The sequence below is a fragment of the Micrasema longulum genome, unplaced genomic scaffold, assembly GCF_059751315.1.
Source record: "Micrasema longulum isolate JH-2025_06_02 unplaced genomic scaffold, ASM5975131v1 h1tg001906l, whole genome shotgun sequence".
Taxonomy (NCBI): domain Eukaryota; kingdom Metazoa; phylum Arthropoda; class Insecta; order Trichoptera; family Brachycentridae; genus Micrasema; species Micrasema longulum.
This window is the reverse complement of record NW_028279080.1, coordinates 60,710-80,168: the sequence shown is the minus strand read 5'-3', so window position 1 is coordinate 80,168 and position 19,459 is coordinate 60,710. Positions and strand designations below refer to the sequence as shown.

The 19,459-nt window shown below is 34.5% G+C and overlaps 1 protein-coding gene across 21 annotated transcripts in view; it reads right to left on the bottom strand.

The window, feature by feature from the left end:
- Positions 1-19,459, bottom strand: part of LOC148273578 (uncharacterized) — a 64,721-nt gene that overhangs the window by 31,689 nt on the left and 13,573 nt on the right. For 8 of the 21 annotated variants that reach the window (XR_015824539.1, XM_088238476.1, XM_088238479.1 and 5 more), the window contains exon 3: positions 8,072-8,164. The exons of the other annotated variants lie outside the window; for them this stretch is intronic. Coding sequence is in view for 7 of the 8 variants with exons in the window: in XM_088238476.1 (XP_088094602.1) it covers positions 8,072-8,164 (93 nt within the window). In the remaining variant the exon portion in view is untranslated. The remainder of the gene's footprint in view (positions 1-8,071; positions 8,165-19,459) is intronic. 21 annotated transcript variants of the gene reach the window in all.

Sequence of the window (19,459 nt, the reverse complement as noted above, 5' to 3'; positions counted from 1 at the left end):
CAAAAATCTGATTTTGAGTTGAGTATGCCAAATAAAATCGTTTTTTTTAAACTCTCGTATATTAAAAAATAGACATAATTCTAGCTTCACGATTTAACCGCTCGATGGCTACATGACACTTTATTTGAAAAACGGAAAAGCATTTTTTTTAAATCAACGAAAAAGACATGTCATTTTGTTATGACTCTATTTTATTGAATGTGCGATATATTTTGGAATATGTGAATTTTTTATTTAAAGATGGATTTGGTAAAATCTTATAGCCTGTAATAATATAGTGAAAGAGAAGTAGGTGTGAATTTTTTAAGGGTACATTTGTCAGGTTTCTGGAACAAGTTGGTGACCAACATTTTACTAGTTGCGAACTATCGCACTTTAATTGGTAAACGCCCATCCTAAATCAACAATTTAAATGTATTTTAATTACAATTTCAAAATTTAACCATAACTGACAGCGACAAAATAGCAAACAGCTTTTTTTCTTAAATATCAAAGCTGTTTTATTTCAGAAAGATATTTTAATTCTTACGCAATTTAAGCAAATAAAAGAAACCGGAATCTCTAAATTCATAGATAATTTCAATAGTAACACTGTCGACGGTCCAGACGAACTAAGCAGTATAACAATCGAGCTATGCAGCATAAACCTACACAATAACACTACTACTCTACATCTTGAATAATTATCTAACTAAAGGAAAATCCTAACTAATTCAAACATTCAACTCTAATGACAGTAATTCATTCAATTGTAATGCCAATACACAAAACTGCATCTGTATCACAACTATTACTGATAATTAATAATTAATTACAGACCTTCATAACCCTGATCTAAGATTTTTATTAATGTGTTCTTTTATCCCCCGATCAATATGGCTTTAGATCCAACCGTACCACAGAAGATGCGATATTCAACATAGCAAAATGCATTTATACTGCAATTGATTCAAATCTGACCATATTCATGGATCTTAAAAAGGCATTTGACATTGTCAACCGCAGAATTGACACGGTCAGTTGCACAAAATTGGTATAAAAGATAAATACCTGTCTCTCTTTGGAAATCACTTACGATCGCAGTGCACGAGAATCGGAGCAAAAACTAGTAATACTGCAACTTCTATACATGGGATACCACAGGGAAAAGTACTCGGTCCATTGTTTTATTAAATTATATAAATGAATTTTGCGATATTGTTATTCTCGGCAGATTATTCTCTTTTGCTGACGACACTGCGATTGTCGTGCAATACATCGTCTCCGATGTCAAAAATATGTTGTAAATCGTCAGCGCTTGTTTTCTCAAAACTAAGACTGCCATAGTCAAAGAAGAAATCAAGTGTTGGAGATTCCATTTTGTAAATGACAGAGGCACGCAAATGTCCTTGCCCCTAAATTATATAACTCATACTTTAAAGATACAACAGAAAACGATAATTTAAGCCTCTCTTCTATTAATAATTTATTTATTTATTTGTGACCCAGTTAGGGTCACAAATATAATGTCAATGATTAGGTACTTTTTCAGATAAACTTATATCAGATATTTGCTTTCATAACCTTTCGTAATTTAATTACAAAATATGATTTTACTATTTTGTTTCTACATCAATCTTTTATTTTCTATTTCTTATTCTTTTATTTTCCTGTAAAATCTATCTAAATATTTTTTCCAAAAAAAAACCTCAATGCACCTTTCTATTTTTATTTTATGTATCTATTTCACTTTCACACAATAGATTTCATAATATATTCTAGATTTAGTATCCCCCCCCCCCCCCCCCGTACAGGTCAGGCCTATATGGGATATTTTTGTTTTAATAAATATAGCGATATATGTAATAAGAAATGTACTAAAATGTAAATAAATTAATAAAACCGCAGGTCGCCTATTGCAAAATATTACTTTTGGTATTTATAAAATATGACGTATTTTTATTTACTTTATAAACAAAAATTATTCGATGCCAGTTATGAAGATTTCATTTTTTGAAAATTTGTAGTTATCAACTTGTGCCAGAAACCCGACGATATTATGTACATATATATGCATACTATGATTTTAAATCTAATATAATATGACAGTCCTTTGCAATAAAGCGACAAACACATAAAATTAAGAATAGTCCAGCAGGAGCGTAGAATCATATTTGAATACATCGGACTGTATCAAAAAAAAACTCCCCACTTTGCCACACTTTCGCCGCGCGCATGCGTGAAGTCGCCGCGTGATGTTGCCAGATCGAGAAAAATATGTGTAAATTTCTCTACAATTTTATTGAACCTGAGGAAACATTGATTGACACAACAGAGTAGATAAGTAAAGGGTCATTTACTAAGAGTAATTGAATTAATAAACTTAGAACTTAAAAAATTAAACAAATTTTATTTTACATGAAGAGGATATTTTTATTTCATGTTAAATAATATTTGATGCCATTATGTTTTCCAGATAATGTTTATCAAATGTCCACCACGAAGTTGTTTAATCTGAGAGGTCCAATTTTCGTTAGTTCACTCATTAGATATAGCAATGTAAAATAAATGAGAGATGAACTAAAATGGATATCTGTAAGAAGGAGACTTAAATTTAATATGTTGATATTTATACAAAATATTTTAAGGATAAAGTTGTCTTAAACAAAAATTGTCATGAATATGCTACTAGACAAAAGGATAAAATAAGACTACCATTATGTTATATTGATGTATAAGGGTTTAAAAATGTATAATGAGATGCCTGAATGTATGAAGAATGAAAAGTGTCTGAAAGAATTTAAAAATAAATGTATAAGTTACTGTAAGGAAATGTAAATATATATAGATGATGTAAATGTACATAATAGTTTTTATTAGTTTTAATATAAGCTAACTTAAGAAATAAATAAAAAAAAAAAAATAAAAAAATTAGATGAGCAAAGTAGCCTAAAAAATTTGACTACCCTGGCAACACTAACAAAATGTCATGGATGGAAAAATAATTGAATTTTTAAGTAATGAATTTGCAACTTAAACATGAAATGTGATCCCATCATGTTTCTTTCTGATTCCGGCAGTATTTCTACACTTTAAAACTCGATAAACTTGAACGACTTCAGAATACATGCATAAGGTACATTTTTGGTCTTAGGAAATATGACCACATTTCTGATTATCGTAGGCAAGTGAAATGGCTCAAAATTAGACAGCGGAGAGACTATCACTCCCTCTCACTTCTGTTCAATCTACTTCATAGTCCAAACGCTCCTATATACCTGTGTGAAAAATTTCAACGCTTATCAGTTCATGGTTTACCTCTTCGTTCTCATTCTCAAGGCACTCTCTTAATACCCATACACAATTCCTCTTTCTTCTCTAACTCATATAGTGTCCATGCGGCTCGACTGTGGAATCATCTCCCATCCACCATCAAAGATGTTACTACATTATCTCTGTTTAAATCACGTCTGAAGAAACATCTCCTTTCTCTTCCTTAATCTCTCCTCCTTTCCTTTTTCCTCTTTCCGCTTTTTTCCTTTTTCCCATTGAGTAATAGTTTTGATTTAAGGTAATTTATAAACAAATACTTTTATTTCTATTTTTATATATTTTTCACTTTTTAATCTTTTTTTTTTTTTTCTATTGAATATGTTCTGTAACTTGAATTATAATAATAAAACTTTTATTTTATTGGTTGGTTGGAAGAAATTGCCATTTGGCAATAAGCCCGCCAATGTACAAATAACATTATGTACAAAAAGTAAAATAAATAAAAAAAATAAAAATAAATAAAAAGGCACAACACAGCATAGATGAATTCAGTTTGGGAGTTGCGTACTGAGCGACGTCTACAAAGAAACTAATGGTCAAAACGTAAATCTACTCCTTAAGGAGTAGTTTAGTCGCCTTCTGTTTGATGCGCGTCTGTGGTTTCTGGACTATTCTTAATTCTATGGACAAACATATCAAAACATTGAGTAAGAATAACAATGGCTGAACTAATAGCTAAAACCAGGTTTTATGAAAGTGGCTATGTGTACCTAACTATATCGGCGAGGAATATGTACCTTCCTTAATACATAGGCTAGTGCAAAACTTATGTCCGGTCATTTCACCATTGTGTGATTATAAATTGAGATTTCATTTCCAAATAAAGTAACCTATGAAGAAAGAAAAACAATAAATCCTCATGTGAAATATGGAGGCTTTTTAATTTCTACATTTTATAGGAAAGGTAAATTTTACACTGCGTCGCTTCGGAGGTGTTGTACAGCGTTAACTCTTCCTCTTAATATATTATGTAAGTGATAGTGGAGAGGTACATCGATCGTGTGTCTCGCAATCGGGTGCTAGAGGTTGTCCGAGGGAAGTGTTCGGTGAAAAAACTACTCTTACATAAAAAAGTATTTTGTGTCAAAATTGACAGAAATGGAACTCGGGACCGTAAGTCACTATTCTAGCTGGCAATGTATAAACAGTAGCACGGTGAGTTAACCACTTCAGTTAAAGGTTAACAAGTACATAGTTACAAACGTATTTGATAGATGTAATCACAAATTTGTTTTAATGAATTATTTTTTTAGTGTATTTTTGTCGTATTAAATGTCTGGTAGAGAGAAGTGAAACAAGAGAGGTTTGGCGAAAGACACCAAATGTTATTTGGAGAGAGCGAGGGGAAGTTTATTAAGTAAGATCAATAAAATTCTTATTTTGCCAAATTAATTTAGCTTACATCATGCAAATGCGATGCTTAAATAAACATTCCAGTTTATCCAATCATCATTATAATTTCATGAAACAGGAGCGATCGATCAAGTGGTGGGTGGAGTGGTCGGTCACCGGTCGAACATCCCGCCGCTGAACCATTTACTTATATTTATCTGTTACCAAAACTGTTACTGACATACCAAATAAATTAGTTGACAATTGAACAAATCAAAGAACATAAACAATGTAAGATTTGAAGTGAATGTATAATATGTTTGCTATACTTTTAATATTCACACTCGTAATATTGTTATTTTTTTATAAAAGAAACCTAAAACATTGCCTTTGAAGCAGCAGCAAGCCGCGTATGTTCCAGTAATCTAATCGACGCTCACTGTGGTAGTCGATACAGTAAATAATTTCGTTTAAAATCTTTTATCATATCTTTTTAATATTTAAAGAAAGCATTAATTTTCAGGAATAATAAACTGCGAATGATCGTTTGGTTTTGTTCAAATTTCTGTTGGCAAGGACTGAATTCAATTCACTGGGGAGTTATTATGCTATTCATAATATATTACAACAGATATAAAGAACGTTTTAGAGAAGGGAATGTAGAAGTCTCGGCATTTACCGGTTAGCTGGTTTAAGTGGCCACTTTACACACTGTGTAACATTCACCATTTTGCCTATGTTCAAACAGCTATATTCTGTCGATTCTTCCATCTGTCGATCTCGCATTAGCAGATCTTGTAAATGCCTAAACTTCTACAATCCTTTCTATCAAATGTTCTTCACCTCCGTTGTAATATATCAATATAAACAACCGCAGGTACTGCAGGTAGACACCCCGCACCCCGTGTAAACTACCGCTTCCGGTTGTAAAATAAGAATAACAAATATTTTATTCACATAGACGACCGAAGGGCTTACCAAGTAGGGCACATAGAGAAAAAGTACAGAGTAATGGGATATAAAATGGCACTTGGTACATTTGAATACATATTACTTACATGTATATAACATATAGGTAAGTTTGTTTTATTTTTAATTGATTGTAGTGAAACAATCAAATATAGCGAAACACTGAATACGATTGAATACAATTGGAATCGAGTAGTCTCGAGCAATAATCCAAAGGTCCATTGACATACCTGTCGACTACTGGAAAACCGAAAAAAATTGTACCAGTGGGTAAAAGTAATATTCGGTGATATATCGCTTAATTTCATTAAAATATATGCTCATCCGCAACTTGTTCAACATGCGCTACGTACGTACACATGTACACTGCGGAAAGGAGGCTTCCGGTGCTCCCGCATTAGAAACATCAGCAGGTTGCACACCGAGCCATAGTATAAGTGTTTCTGTAACGGTCATCGGTGTACAGTCGACTCCGAACTGTATTAAGTTGGGAGCGTCAACTACTACATCGCTGTCAATCATACCCACATCTACCTTGTGTATTATTACAATTAAAGTACCTTTTTTCTAATTCACGAGGAAAAATACAAATATTTAAACATCGCAGATCACGGGTCTACCCGCAGATCGCTTCATTATAATTACATTTGATCGGAGAAGTGATTCATTCCGAGTTGTGAGAGTATCGATCGGAAGACATAAATAAAGTGCAGTGGGGAGAATGGCATTCGGTCAACTTAAATGTCATTTAATTCCTAATTTAACTATCGGTCGCCATTAGTTAATGAATATCACTTTGCGAATAAATGAGTACCTACACAATATTATCACTATCACGGAGCAAAGTCTAACTGATAAATTTTTATTTTGATTTGTTTTTTTTTATATACTCGTATATATAAACATATGTATTTTATTAAGACAATATTTATATGTTCAGATAAATATAAAAAAAAATGTGATTTTACAAATGTTTCTACCTATAGGTACAATTTGTATTTAAATACCTAATACCTACAGATATATTGATACTGATTATGAAAATGGTTCAATGACGCAAAAATAAAACAAATTTAATGGTCGCTTACCTTTGGCTCTAGAATGTACACAAAAATAACTAAACGGATCGCAGGATCCGGAGATGCAAACCCGATAAAACTTAATAATCACTAATAATCAAATCTTCGAGCCAAATTAAATTGCAACCCTTTTGCATGTTCACTCCTTTAGGAGCGATGTTCGATTGCAACGTGTAATGGAAAATAGTAACACCTAAAACTACTGGCCTTCCTTCTTCACTTCTCGATAAATATTGCAAAACTGACAACTCGTTCAATCTCATATTTATTTTTAAGTACCCGCTCTTAATTTTTAATCAAAATCGAAATCCGTCATCTGTTATGAATTGTAACTTCTCAACTTTCCGTCAGCGCGTCGACTCACTATCGGATGTGGGCTCATCAACGACGTCAACTACTCGTCGACGACTGTCAAGTCAAATGGTAGTATGTGGTCAAATGTCAAAATAAATTTTTGACATTCGATAAACATCTAATGCACACCGAAACCTAGTTATATAGTAACGAAATATAGTTTCTTTATGGCGCTGAATGCGGGAACCCCCGAGGTAGGGATGCTAATTTATAAATAATACATTTTAATTCAATCGGTACCTACCTACTTCAAATAATATTCATGACGTCAGTAAGGGGGTTCATCGTTTTATATTATAAAAGATATTCAAACGAGAAGTTAACTATAACTATTCACAAACGAGAGATTGACACGAGCTATACATACGCGTCCGAAATATTCACGATAAAAACTTTTTCCCGTAAAATAAGCGTGCATTTTCATAATTTATCATAAAGTCAATGTTTGTCTGTATTGGGAGATGTTTGAAAATATTTCAATACGAATTAATCTAACTTTCCGATACGTTATATTATGTTCTATGATTTCTCAAACAATAAAGCACTTAAATACTAATAAACTTTAAGCATTTCTGAAATAAACCGCATTTTAATCACCGCGGTTAAAATGAAATTCAAAAATGTACACACAATGAAATAATTTACAATGATTGATAAAAACAATAAATAAAAACAAGAAATTCCTTATAAACATAACATTACTCATGTGTATGAAAAAATAAAAATATGATCATCGTATTATGAAAAAATACCTGTTAAGACATTTTGAATTTATGAAGCATGAATGGAATTTGATTTGCACATAAACATTAGCTAAATGATGAGCGAGTCGGTTCACGTTTAGGAGTTTGAGAACTAACACGAATGGATGTGCAGCGGGTAATTAGTATGAGCGTGGTCAACAGCGCAGCGGGGCGGAAGTCGGAGACTGTTTACTGTTTACTGTATGTTTCCAATGAAAATGTCGCTTGATGATTGAATCGAAAATGTAAGATATATTTTGATTCCATGCTTGAAAAATTTACCGGTCGCTGATTGATCGATTCCCTTTCAACTTCTATGACGCGATCGTCCAGAAATTCAGTCGGCGATGGATCTCTGGATTTCGGAAGGTCGTTCTAGAATTTTCAGGAATAAACCAGAAATTTAGTCATTTATTGTAATATTGTAGGTATGTACACATTATACTAAACCTAAATGACGTAATTTATATATAGACTTTTTATACAAAGCGATCCATTATTTTTAGTTTTATATAGTACGAATCACATAATTATAATATTAAGACGATGAGTGTATGGAAACTTTACGCAATAATAATTATTGATTATTACAGTTAGCAATATACAGTTTACCTTGTAGACATACCAAGCAAATACATAATAATATATTAAAATATAACCTAATTAACCATAAAATATACGAGGTACGATAAGCTTTAGATCACGAACATTTAGTTTCAAATTCTGCTAACTTTAAAGAAAATAATTACTAAACAATAATGAACCCGAGAAGAAAAACTGAAGAACACACTTGTTAATAATGAAGGCTTTGGACTCCCCGGTGCATAACAAATACGGCATTCATCGTTGAAACAGCTTCAACGGGAAGGTTAGGAAGTGAAACACCCCGCCACAGTATTTCCAAACAATTTTTCATATTTTGTAAAATTATTTTCGATATTTTTTGAAGGTTGATAAAATGAAAAAACTTTAAAGAGGCATTTTTGAATAAATCTTATTATTTATTTATTTATTTATTTATTTATTTATATACGGCATTTCTGCCATTTACATATATGTGGTATAAAGAGTGCTTAGAAATAAAAAGATTAAAAATAAAAAAAATCGAGTATGAAATATTAATATACTCGTACTATACACATTATTAATTACTTGAAATACATACATATTTTAAAGAAATTATACAATAACAAAATACATTAATCAATCAAATTATAACTATTCCAACCCAATCTTCTGAAGATGATAATTGTATTATTCAAAAAATGATTTTTTGCGCCGGTCATCAACGGGTCCGTTTCCCACGTATTGTGCCAATCGGTCCGGTAAACTTAGGCTGAGTGGAGACATATTTAGGTACTATTTTCCTTTTTCGTTTTATTTATTATTTCGTTTCTTCTCGCGGGTGAAAATTTTGCAAAAAAAAATCGAGTGGAGATTAGTCGGCCTCATGGTGTAAGGTTTTGTGTGTTTACATGCCCATTGATAAATCAAATAACAATTTTAAAAAATATAAACAAATCAACACTTTGTTATTTCATACTGCTGTTCTTCGTTAAACTATGCATTTAAAGTAACATACATGCGTTCTAAATCGTTTTGTAAAGCGCTGTCTCTCTCATCACCGGACTGGTGGAATACACATGCGTCATACATCATTTTGTAAAGCCTCACATTATTATTGGTCTATTTGCAAAAATAAGAATTACTTTGTTGAAGCATAAACCATTCTGGTATAAGAAAACTTCTCTAAAATAATATAAGAAATCATAATACCAATTAAGAAAGAAACTTAGGCAGTCTACAACATAAAATGTGTAAATACACACGGCTACACACCTTCCTACATGAGCAATAATGTCGGTCTCGAAAACAACAGGGAAAAGAGCAAAATGATGATTATTGACCCGAGAAATGAGAATAGACCAGAAATAACTCAAATAGAAATTTGCGATGTCATAAATATATAAATGTATGGGCTCGATGATAGTACCTACCTTCCCAAACAGAGGAGGGTGCGACGCTGAATAGAAAGAAGAAATGATATGGCTCGATCTGCGATGGCTCGGTGATACGAGTCTACAAAAATATAAATGGTCAAAACCCTCATTTTTCCTAGATTCCCATAGCTGGCTGGCTGGCTGGCTGGCGTAGAATGTTGCGGATGTGGCATTTACTATCCACTATCCACGACGGGCCGTCCGAGAATTGAGTTAGATATTGATTGAAACGGACTTATTAATATTATTGATGATGCCTCAAGCACGAGTGAAAATTCTCTCATTCGAAGCGTAACAGCTGTCACCTAAAATAAACCGTGACTTCAGAATTTCGTGATAAGTATTTTTACAATCGCAGTCAGTAAATTATTCATAGGCTTAAGGAACATAAAAATACTCATTTTTAGTCATCTCAAACACTCAAACAATCGTGTTGTATTCTCGCTAATAACTTGTTTCCACTCCGCGGAATATTGTGTAGGAATATGGATATAAAATTACGTAATTTTACCAAAAGTCGCGGTAAAATACCGTAATTTACGGTATTTTACGGTATTTTACGGTATTTTACGGTAATTTTCGGTAAGAAACGAATTTGACGTACTTATTTTTATTTTTCAAAAATATTACAAATACGAGTGGCTTTGTTTTAAGACACTTTACATGACTGCAAAAACCAGGTTTAGATCCATCTGGTGGTTGTCGAGATTTATTACACGTATGGGACGTTCAAGGTCATTCGGTGTTTACTTTTTCACTTTTTTTTTATAAAAAGGGTTATTATGTTTTGAAACTTAACAGAATCGGTGGACACAGGGTCTTTAGTAAAACCTTAAGTTTGTGACCTTGAACGACCAACGTTCATGCCACGATTTTGGAAAAATGGTGCTTAAAATCAGTTTTTTGTGTATAATTACGTCCCTGAAGGTTTTGTAGAAAAAAATATACGAAAGTCTGAGAAAATAAAATTTACTTAAAAATCGTGATAATTTTTTTTTCGTAGGATCAATACTTTCCAAGATACAAGTTTGAACATCAAATACATTTTATCAAAATAGCGGAAAAGCTCTATTAGCACTAGCTTTTTACTAATTTTTTGATAGTTGACCTACCAAAAGTCATCATCATCATTCCATGTCCGCTACCTAGTTGGAGCATATGGTGTTTACAAAGATCCTCCAGGCATTTAGGTCGGATGCCAGCTCCTGTGCATCCTTACAAGTCAGGTTTGCACCTCGTAGTTGTTACATGAACTACTAACTAAATTAGCAGTGGAGGTCTAAGACGTCGAGAACTTGATGCCTCGCTAAGCAGGCTAACCTGAAGTAGCATTATGTAAAATTAAATTATTTTTATACTATAATGTACACTGTTTAAAGTATTTGTAATACCTACCGTCTGTATATTTGTAAATTTCAATACTTTTATCAGAATAAATGTAAAATTGCGTAATTTTACCAAAAGGCGCAGTAAAATAGCCATAATTTTACAATAATTTTCGTAAATGACGGTAATTTTACCGTGGAACATGGAGACTTTTTATTTGATTTTTTTTACTTAGTTTATCTTACCTGGACGCACAGATTTAGCTTTATTCGTAAAAATATGTTAGATAATTTTGTAAAAACATAGTCTAAGCCTCTGTTTAGGGGCTTGTCAGCAGGTGGGAGAGAGGCGATATGGAAGGAGGTTACGAAAAATACACAACAACACCCGGACCGATTGAGAAAAAAATATTACTCGATTTTTTTTTTCGCAGCTGGTGGGATCCGAACCCGCGACGCTGGTTTCACAGTTGGCCGTCTAATCGACTGCGCCGCGACGCCTGTCCAAATTGAAATGAGAAATTCGTACTCTTAGGTTGAACTTCCCTAGAAGTACGCGAGTGAATCCCTAGAAGTACACGAGCCATCGAATACCCACAAAAAGAATTCGAAATGAAACATGTAATTTTTTATTTTATTTAAAAAATGTTTTTTTTATTCATAAAACAAATTAAATGATTATTCCTTGTAAAAAAATATATTTGTATGGATAAAAAGTGCGATAAATATGCTTTTGCATCTTCTTGGTAAAAGACAAATGGAAAAAAAAACAAACGTGTTCGGTTTTTAGTAGTTTTCGTACGTAGTTTTGCTTCATTTATGCCCCCCAAACTCCTGACAACTTATCTTTTTGACTCTCCACATTCAATTCGGTTCATAATACTTTTCAGAACAGCTCTAGAAAAAAAAACCTTTTCATCCCCTCTGCTGGCGTGTAAATAAAACGCTTTAAAGTAGTAGAATAACGACATTTAAACAAAACAGTATTTTTTTTTTACCCAAGTCGACATTTATCAAGTTCTATGTACCTAATATTGTAACGTGTCCCCGAGAGTACGCGATTTACTAAATTTATTTAAACTCGAGATGAACTTGTCGGAAAGCAGAGCGAGACGCGGGAAGCGCGTGATGTTATTACATACCTATAGACGCTCGCGGAGGGTTCGATTTGTGGTGTAAACCAGTTCATTATTCATTCGGAGTGCGAAATCATCGGAATGAGAATTTACTAGTTTAATTTTTGAAAAACGGTGAAAACGAATTATTTTTGGTCCGGTCATGAGTCATGACTTGTACTTATATAGGAGCAGGGTAAAATGGGTAATACCGGTCGGGAGGTAAAACCGGGCATTACAATATCACTCGTATTACTTCTCTCCCGCGCACGCGCACGTGTAAAGCGGGTGGCGTAACTATATCCCGTGCCGCTGCACCGACAGCCACTCAGTTCCCAGTACACCTGTTTTCACGCCAATAATAAAAAGAAAGCGCTTGTTTGTTACGTTTCTTGCATAGTTAGGTATAATTATTCTAGTCTTAATTATCGATTATTTGAAGTAATCTTCGATTTTGAACTTGTCTCAACAGGTTTTTAACCTAAAGTTTTTACAGAAATGTTTCTAAGCGGGCAATGCCGACCGGTGTTACCCCCAAGTAAAGTTAGTACATTATCTGTTTTTTTTGCTAATTTAAATTTTTGTTTAGTATTTCAGAATGTCTAAAACAAAGGCATCATGGAGCCAAGATTAGTTACACAAAGCTTTTAAACTAGTGAATGAAAGGAATTTGAGAAGCAGCTCGATCCACTGGCGTACCATTTTCAGCGCTTTGAGAAAAAATGAAGAACACGAAAAGAGATAGCTCACGGTTGGGAAGAAATCCAGTCTTCTTAAGAGAACAAGAATATGAAATGGCTCCCTAGGTTAAGTTCCTAACGAAAATATTTTAAGGCTGCACTAGAAATTTCTGACTAGAAAAATTGGCCTATGCTGTATAAAATAATATTACCAAGTATGATTTTAATGAAACTCTTGAATTAGCTAGCAAGGATTGGCTCAACGGATTTGGAAAAGGGAATCATTTGTTCATCAGGAAAGCTGAAAGTACGAGTTTAAATAGAGCCACTACCTTTAACAAGAATTAAGTTTTCCTATTTTTCAAATTTCTAGAGCTAACGAAAAAATATAAGTTTCTGCCAAGGAACATATTTGATACAGACGAGACTGAAATCCTTCAGTTTAAGACGTGTGGGCTCTATAACTAGTGGACAAAAAGAGGAAAGACCGTCACTGCTGTGTGTGCTGTGAATGCTATTGAAGTGAACGTCCCTCCAATGCTTATTTATCTACCTCAGAGATATTCAACTGCATTAGAAGCGGATGGGCCACGTGAAACTGTCTACCGATGCTCAAAAAATGGGTGAATAAATAAGGATCTATACGTAGATTGGCTGAAACATTTTGCATATTTCACCAAACCACAAACAAATCAAGAAACAGGAAGAAATGTGTATCTCGCAAATAGCATTCAAAAAGATCTGACAGGTTCTCCCAACAAAGAAGCTCCGACCGAGAAGGAAAAAAGAAATATGACAAAAAAGAAGAAAAAAGTAACCTTAAATATCAAATCTGAAAAAAAAACAACAAGATAAAGAAAAGCAAAATTGATTAATGTAAATAAGCCTAAGAAGAAAGTACTTCAAGACAAAGACAAGAGTGACGGTAGTACGTCGGACTCGGAAATAGAAAAGACAGACCTGCGTTAAGATGAGGATACTAATGCCAACGAAGAAAGAGATAATACATGTATATTCTGTGACAATTGTGGACAAAATATGGACGAAGTAGTGGATTGTAGGCGTGTACGAGAGAAGAGATTTTGCCTGTTTGTACACGAATTCACCTAACAGTCTACAGTCTACAGTCTGCTGTCTGAGCAGAGCGCGGATTACGGTTGGGCAATGCTAGTATTCTATTTTGAGAGTAAATGGTCCAACTTGGGCGACACGAGGGAACAGAGTTGGTCAGATGTTCCCGCAGCGGTGGTAGCTAGCAGCTAGTAGGTATATGAACTAAACTTGTATTTGTATGCAGGCAGAGTGAAGAGTGACTGACGCGCGGAATGCTCGGTCATTTCATACTACGCTTACATTGAACAACAAACACGCGCGTATTCGTGTCCGACAAATGGCGTTAAATTTAACATCGTCTGGATATTTTTATCCTTCTCTACTTGACAAGTTGACCTCATCACGCGTAGTAGTCAGTTGTAACTGTTAACTGGATCGATATGATTTATTTTAGCTAAGTTCAATCGTAAACGAGTTGAAGCGTATTCAGAAATAAACAACCTATTCCTCAAAAAACATCAAACACATAAATACCTATGTAAAACATTAAATGAATAATTTTTTGCTGCACTGAAATTTTGTTAATCTCTTTACAACAGTATCCGAGTGCATTTCTCAGCAAAATAATAAACAAGCTAAATTAAATATCAAAATTAGGTAAGGTGTCCAAATTAAAAAACCTTCTTTTATTGGATTTAATTCTACTTTTAATTTTTAAATATACAAGAGTGTATTCTGTGACGCGTTCCGTCTCGTTAGAACATTATTTTAAATCCAATAAAAGTATTTTATTTTGGAAATCTTACCAAATTTTAATATGGCTCATTCTACTAATTATCTGCATACACAATAAATAAAAAAGAAAATATCGTCGGCTTACTGCCAAAAGTCTTTATTTATTTTGTAAATTTATTGCATAAAATTAGTATACTCGTACATATTCAATAACAGAGAATCTATATAAAACTAATGAATAGAAAATGAAAACGGAGTGTTCTCTGTTTATGATAGCCTTCATCTAACATGGCTCAGCCTTTTCTAAGATGGAGATTTTTTTATTATTTAGAGCATAAGTAGTTCTATACTAACATAATAACAAAAAAAACTAAAACTACTTAATTATAAATGTCTAGCTAATCAAAGGCAAGAAATTAAAAATCGTTATTATACAAATTTGAAGTATATATATGACATATATGTGCCAAGAATACACGTTACTTAAACATAAATAATAAAGTATAATAAGTATAAAGTATAAAATATAAAGTAATGAAGTACATAAAAATATAAATAATATGTGTACGAATTATATAAAGTACTACGTTTTTTGATTTACATATATTTTTTTTATAGTTGGCAATAAATCATTAAATATTTTTGGAGCAATTACATTATATTGCTTTTTCATTATATTTTTTTAATTTGTGTTGCTAAACGAGTGTTTATATTTTGTTGGGTTCTTTAAGTTTTATTTTTGTCAAATGTGAGTTAGAAGTCACAATTTACATATTTTATCATGCTTTATCTGGATATCTTTACTGGTAAAGAAGCCAATACGTTGATTCAACATCATTTTTATAAGTTCAATGTGGATATAACGGTAGGTAATGTTATGTTACCGATAAAGGGCAGGTGGAACTTGAAAGTTGATTATCTCAGAATCAACAAGCTGACGTCTGACAGAAAGCCGGTGATATTATGATAAACATATTGCGAAGTCGGGTCAAGCCAATATGAGTGTTACTTACAAAGAGTATACCCATAGACATTAAAGTAAGCACCTACGTCGTCACTCTGAATCAAAGGATAGACTGAAAACAGTAACCCAGCACTGTACTGCGGTACAGCAGTACAGCGCTTTTTGCATTGTCCAGTTCAGACGGGTAAAAGAAAAGTGTCTTTCCTTGAGTTTAAATATTTGGAGTAGGTATTTTTATTAAAAGTAAGTAATCGTTGTATAAAAAGCTAAAAATGTCGAAAACGTGGTAGTGTCGCTAGCTGCCGATCCAGAGTTTCGACGTTCGATCTGGAGGAGGCTCAGTCACAACCTAGGCACTAGTTATATACTATACTATTCCAATTTTTTACGGCTATTTAAACGTGAACAGTAGTAAACATGAACACAATACGAGAATATCAGAAAAATATCATATACAATCTTTTAAAACGAGAAAAGGACAATCGAGACTTACAAACCATGGACTGAAATTATACAATAAACTACCAGACAAAACTAAACAAAAGACTCAGACAACCTTTACAAAAGATGTTAAAAATATTATTATTAACAGTAGAGTGTGAATTTTAAAAGTGAAAACATTTTGTTAAATGTATGTAGCCCGTAAGGGTTTATCAATAAAATTTAAATTCAAAAAAATAATAAAAACTGAATACGCTCACAAAATTAAAAAGGTATCCGGGTCTGAAAGGAAAAAGGCATTCAGGTAAATCATCAAAAGGCAGTATTATTTCTTTTACTTTTAACCCCGGACTAGTAATCCGAGACCAGCCGGAATAGTTTTTTTTAAAAATATATTTAAAAATCTGCCGCTAGCATTGCGATGATCGCTCGCGTAATCTCAGCACAAGTCAAAACACAACTAGAAACGGAAGCGCACCGCGGTGGCGCGGTGTGATGTGTGATATTGTGATATGTAATATGGTCGCGGAGTCACCCGGGGCTACTCGGATCGCCTGGAACCTAAGAGTCGACATTTTTTCTAATACTGGATTTCGTATTTATGTTTTTTTCATGTTACATTAAAAGTTTTTTATTAGAAACGTTTTCTACGTGAATTTTGTTATTCTATTGTGTAGCTCCGTTTTCTGTAACCAGTTTCCTGTAGTAAGGTTGGAGCATCATAATATTATGATAATTATGTACCACTGACGGGCGTGGGGTGTGGGGTGCGGGGTGCACCCGTCGAGGTGACGACGCGATGTAATTCTGCACGATTACACGGCTCGTGTACAGACAGTGACGGGCTGTGCCCGTAGGCGCGCTGTATGGGCGGGGGCGGTCGATCCGCCGCGCGTGGCACAGATCCAGGAACGTCAGTTTGCCAAATAATATCGTTTATTGTACGAGATGTTACGTAGCTATGTCATTCCTTCATCTCTTTTCTTGAGGGGGAGGAAAACAACTCCTAGAACTAGGAAGAATTTCTCAAGAGAACAAAATTACAATCTTCTGTCGGGCCACAGCCTACCCAGTGCCGGTGCAGTGGTGAGTTGTGCGTTGTGCCGCCGGGGTCGGAGGAGAGTTGCGCGCTCAGCACGAGCGGCGGCGCGGCGGCGGTCGGAACGTTGCGTTGGACGGCCGCCAACATAACTACCGCCCGCGCCCGCCGCGCTATCGGGACACCGGGTACATAGTGCATACCTACCTACCTACCTACCTACCTACCGACACGTGACACGTGACACCCAACGTGATTGACAACTTACCACTGCAGTATTCAACATGAATGGAAAACAAAGTTTTGTATTGTAACTCCAAATCGGAGTCCGTATTCCGGAGGTTTAGAAGAATATGAATCCTTTTTAAAAAAATCGAGGTCCGCAGGGGACGAATTTTCTCCCTGGTGACAGTCGACAATAGCCGATTGTCACCTGCTAGTATATTATATTATATTCAAACAAATTCGTTCAAAGGGAAAAATCTTGGCGAGTGATTGAAATAATTATTTCAATCCTGCTATAATTTTGTTTAATTTGTAACGCGCTTTTATTTATACAATATACTCATTCTAGTACTTATTTATTAAAGGGTTCAGAATACCAGCCCGGTCTATTATATTCCCTTTTACAGGAAGGGATGATGGAAATGAAAATATCACCTTGTCTGTTAACGTTCGCGGTGCTTCTCGATAAAGGAAATTTTAACATCTCGTAATGGGCGTCGAACGCCCCCGTCGCGCGTCGCGTCGTATCGCGCTGAAGGTGTCCCGCGACCCGCGACCTGCGACCTGTGACTCGACTCCCGGCCATCCCCGAAGAATATCTGCGGCGACGACAGCTCTGTACGCCTGCCGGTGGTGGGCGTCGAGCGCTCCGCGGGGGACCTCCGGGCTCCTCCGCCGCTTCTGATGGGACAACTTCCTCCCGCGCGGCCGGCGCGCAGTGAGTGGCCATTCACTCGGTGCGGATTTGACTTTTCGGGCCTCCATATGCCCATCCGGATAAAACGGCGAAAGGAAAGGTTACAGCCCGGCGAGTGGTCCCTTTTATCGGCTCACAACTCGCAACTCGCAACGGATGCGACGCGCCGCCGCCGCGCCGCGCCGCTCGGGTTCCGGACTGACGACTCGGCGCCGGCAACCGGAGCAGTGGTCGCAGTAGTAGTGGGCGGCGGTTTTTCCGACTATTATAATATCCCCCTAAAGGTGAAACTATTTACACGTTCCACCGTAGAATCAACATTCAAATGCATTTTTTGATCAGCTGCGCTTGTTTTCAGGTTGTATATTTTACAGACTTCTTCGGTATTATTTATTTATTTTACTATCAAATCTTATTAAAAACTTTTTGGCGAGAAGTTGTAGGGGCGGGAAATTCGAAAATCAATATCGATAATGCTATTTCTAGATAAACCCCGCAGTTTTCAATATTATAAAACTGGAAATAAATACGTGTGTTTATTTGTATATTTGTCCACAAAAAGAACTTCTCCAAAACAGTAAATCTTAGAGACATGATATTTAGACACGTCATTCTAGATCAACGGTGCGCTTTTCGAGCCAATTTTTCACTGTCTCGAAGATGATATAAAATCGAACGTTTTAGGGGTTATTCGCAGCGACATGAAATTTAGAATTGACATTAGAAATACCGTTTTTATGTGAATCGTGCTGTTTTTGAGTCAAATTTTAGTAATTAGAACTAAAACATACATGTTACTCTCACTAAACGTACAAGCATTTCTGATCTGTCTTTTCCTCTTCAAAATTTTAAACAATTTTATCGATAGTCCATATCTTTTGGAACGTATATTAATCAATTGACCCGTAAAGTCAACACGACAAGTTCATTTTTTTTATAATTCATTGCCCAAAAAAAAATATGTTCAAAACTCGTTTATTTATCCTAGCTGCTCCAAATTTAATTTACTTTGTCCCCATTTAGATATTTTAAATACAAAATTTTGTGACTTAAAAAAAAAACTTATCGAAACACTGTAAAATGAAACATTTGTCAATGTGTAATAAATTTATGTTCCTTTAAATATGTTTATTTTATTATGATATCAAAATTTAGAATTGTTTAACTATATTATGAAAATCCCTCTCCTCCACTCCTCCACTCTATTTCCTCATCCCTTAACCCTCTTACGAGCTGTTTCTCATGTTTTACATAATATATTATTTTTCTCTTTACTGTGTAACATGTTCTCTCATTACATTTGTGAAAAACTTTAACTGGAAGTATGTATTATTTTTTACATTTTGTATTCTTATATAACAACTGTTGTTTTTTCTTAATAAATAACAATAAAAAT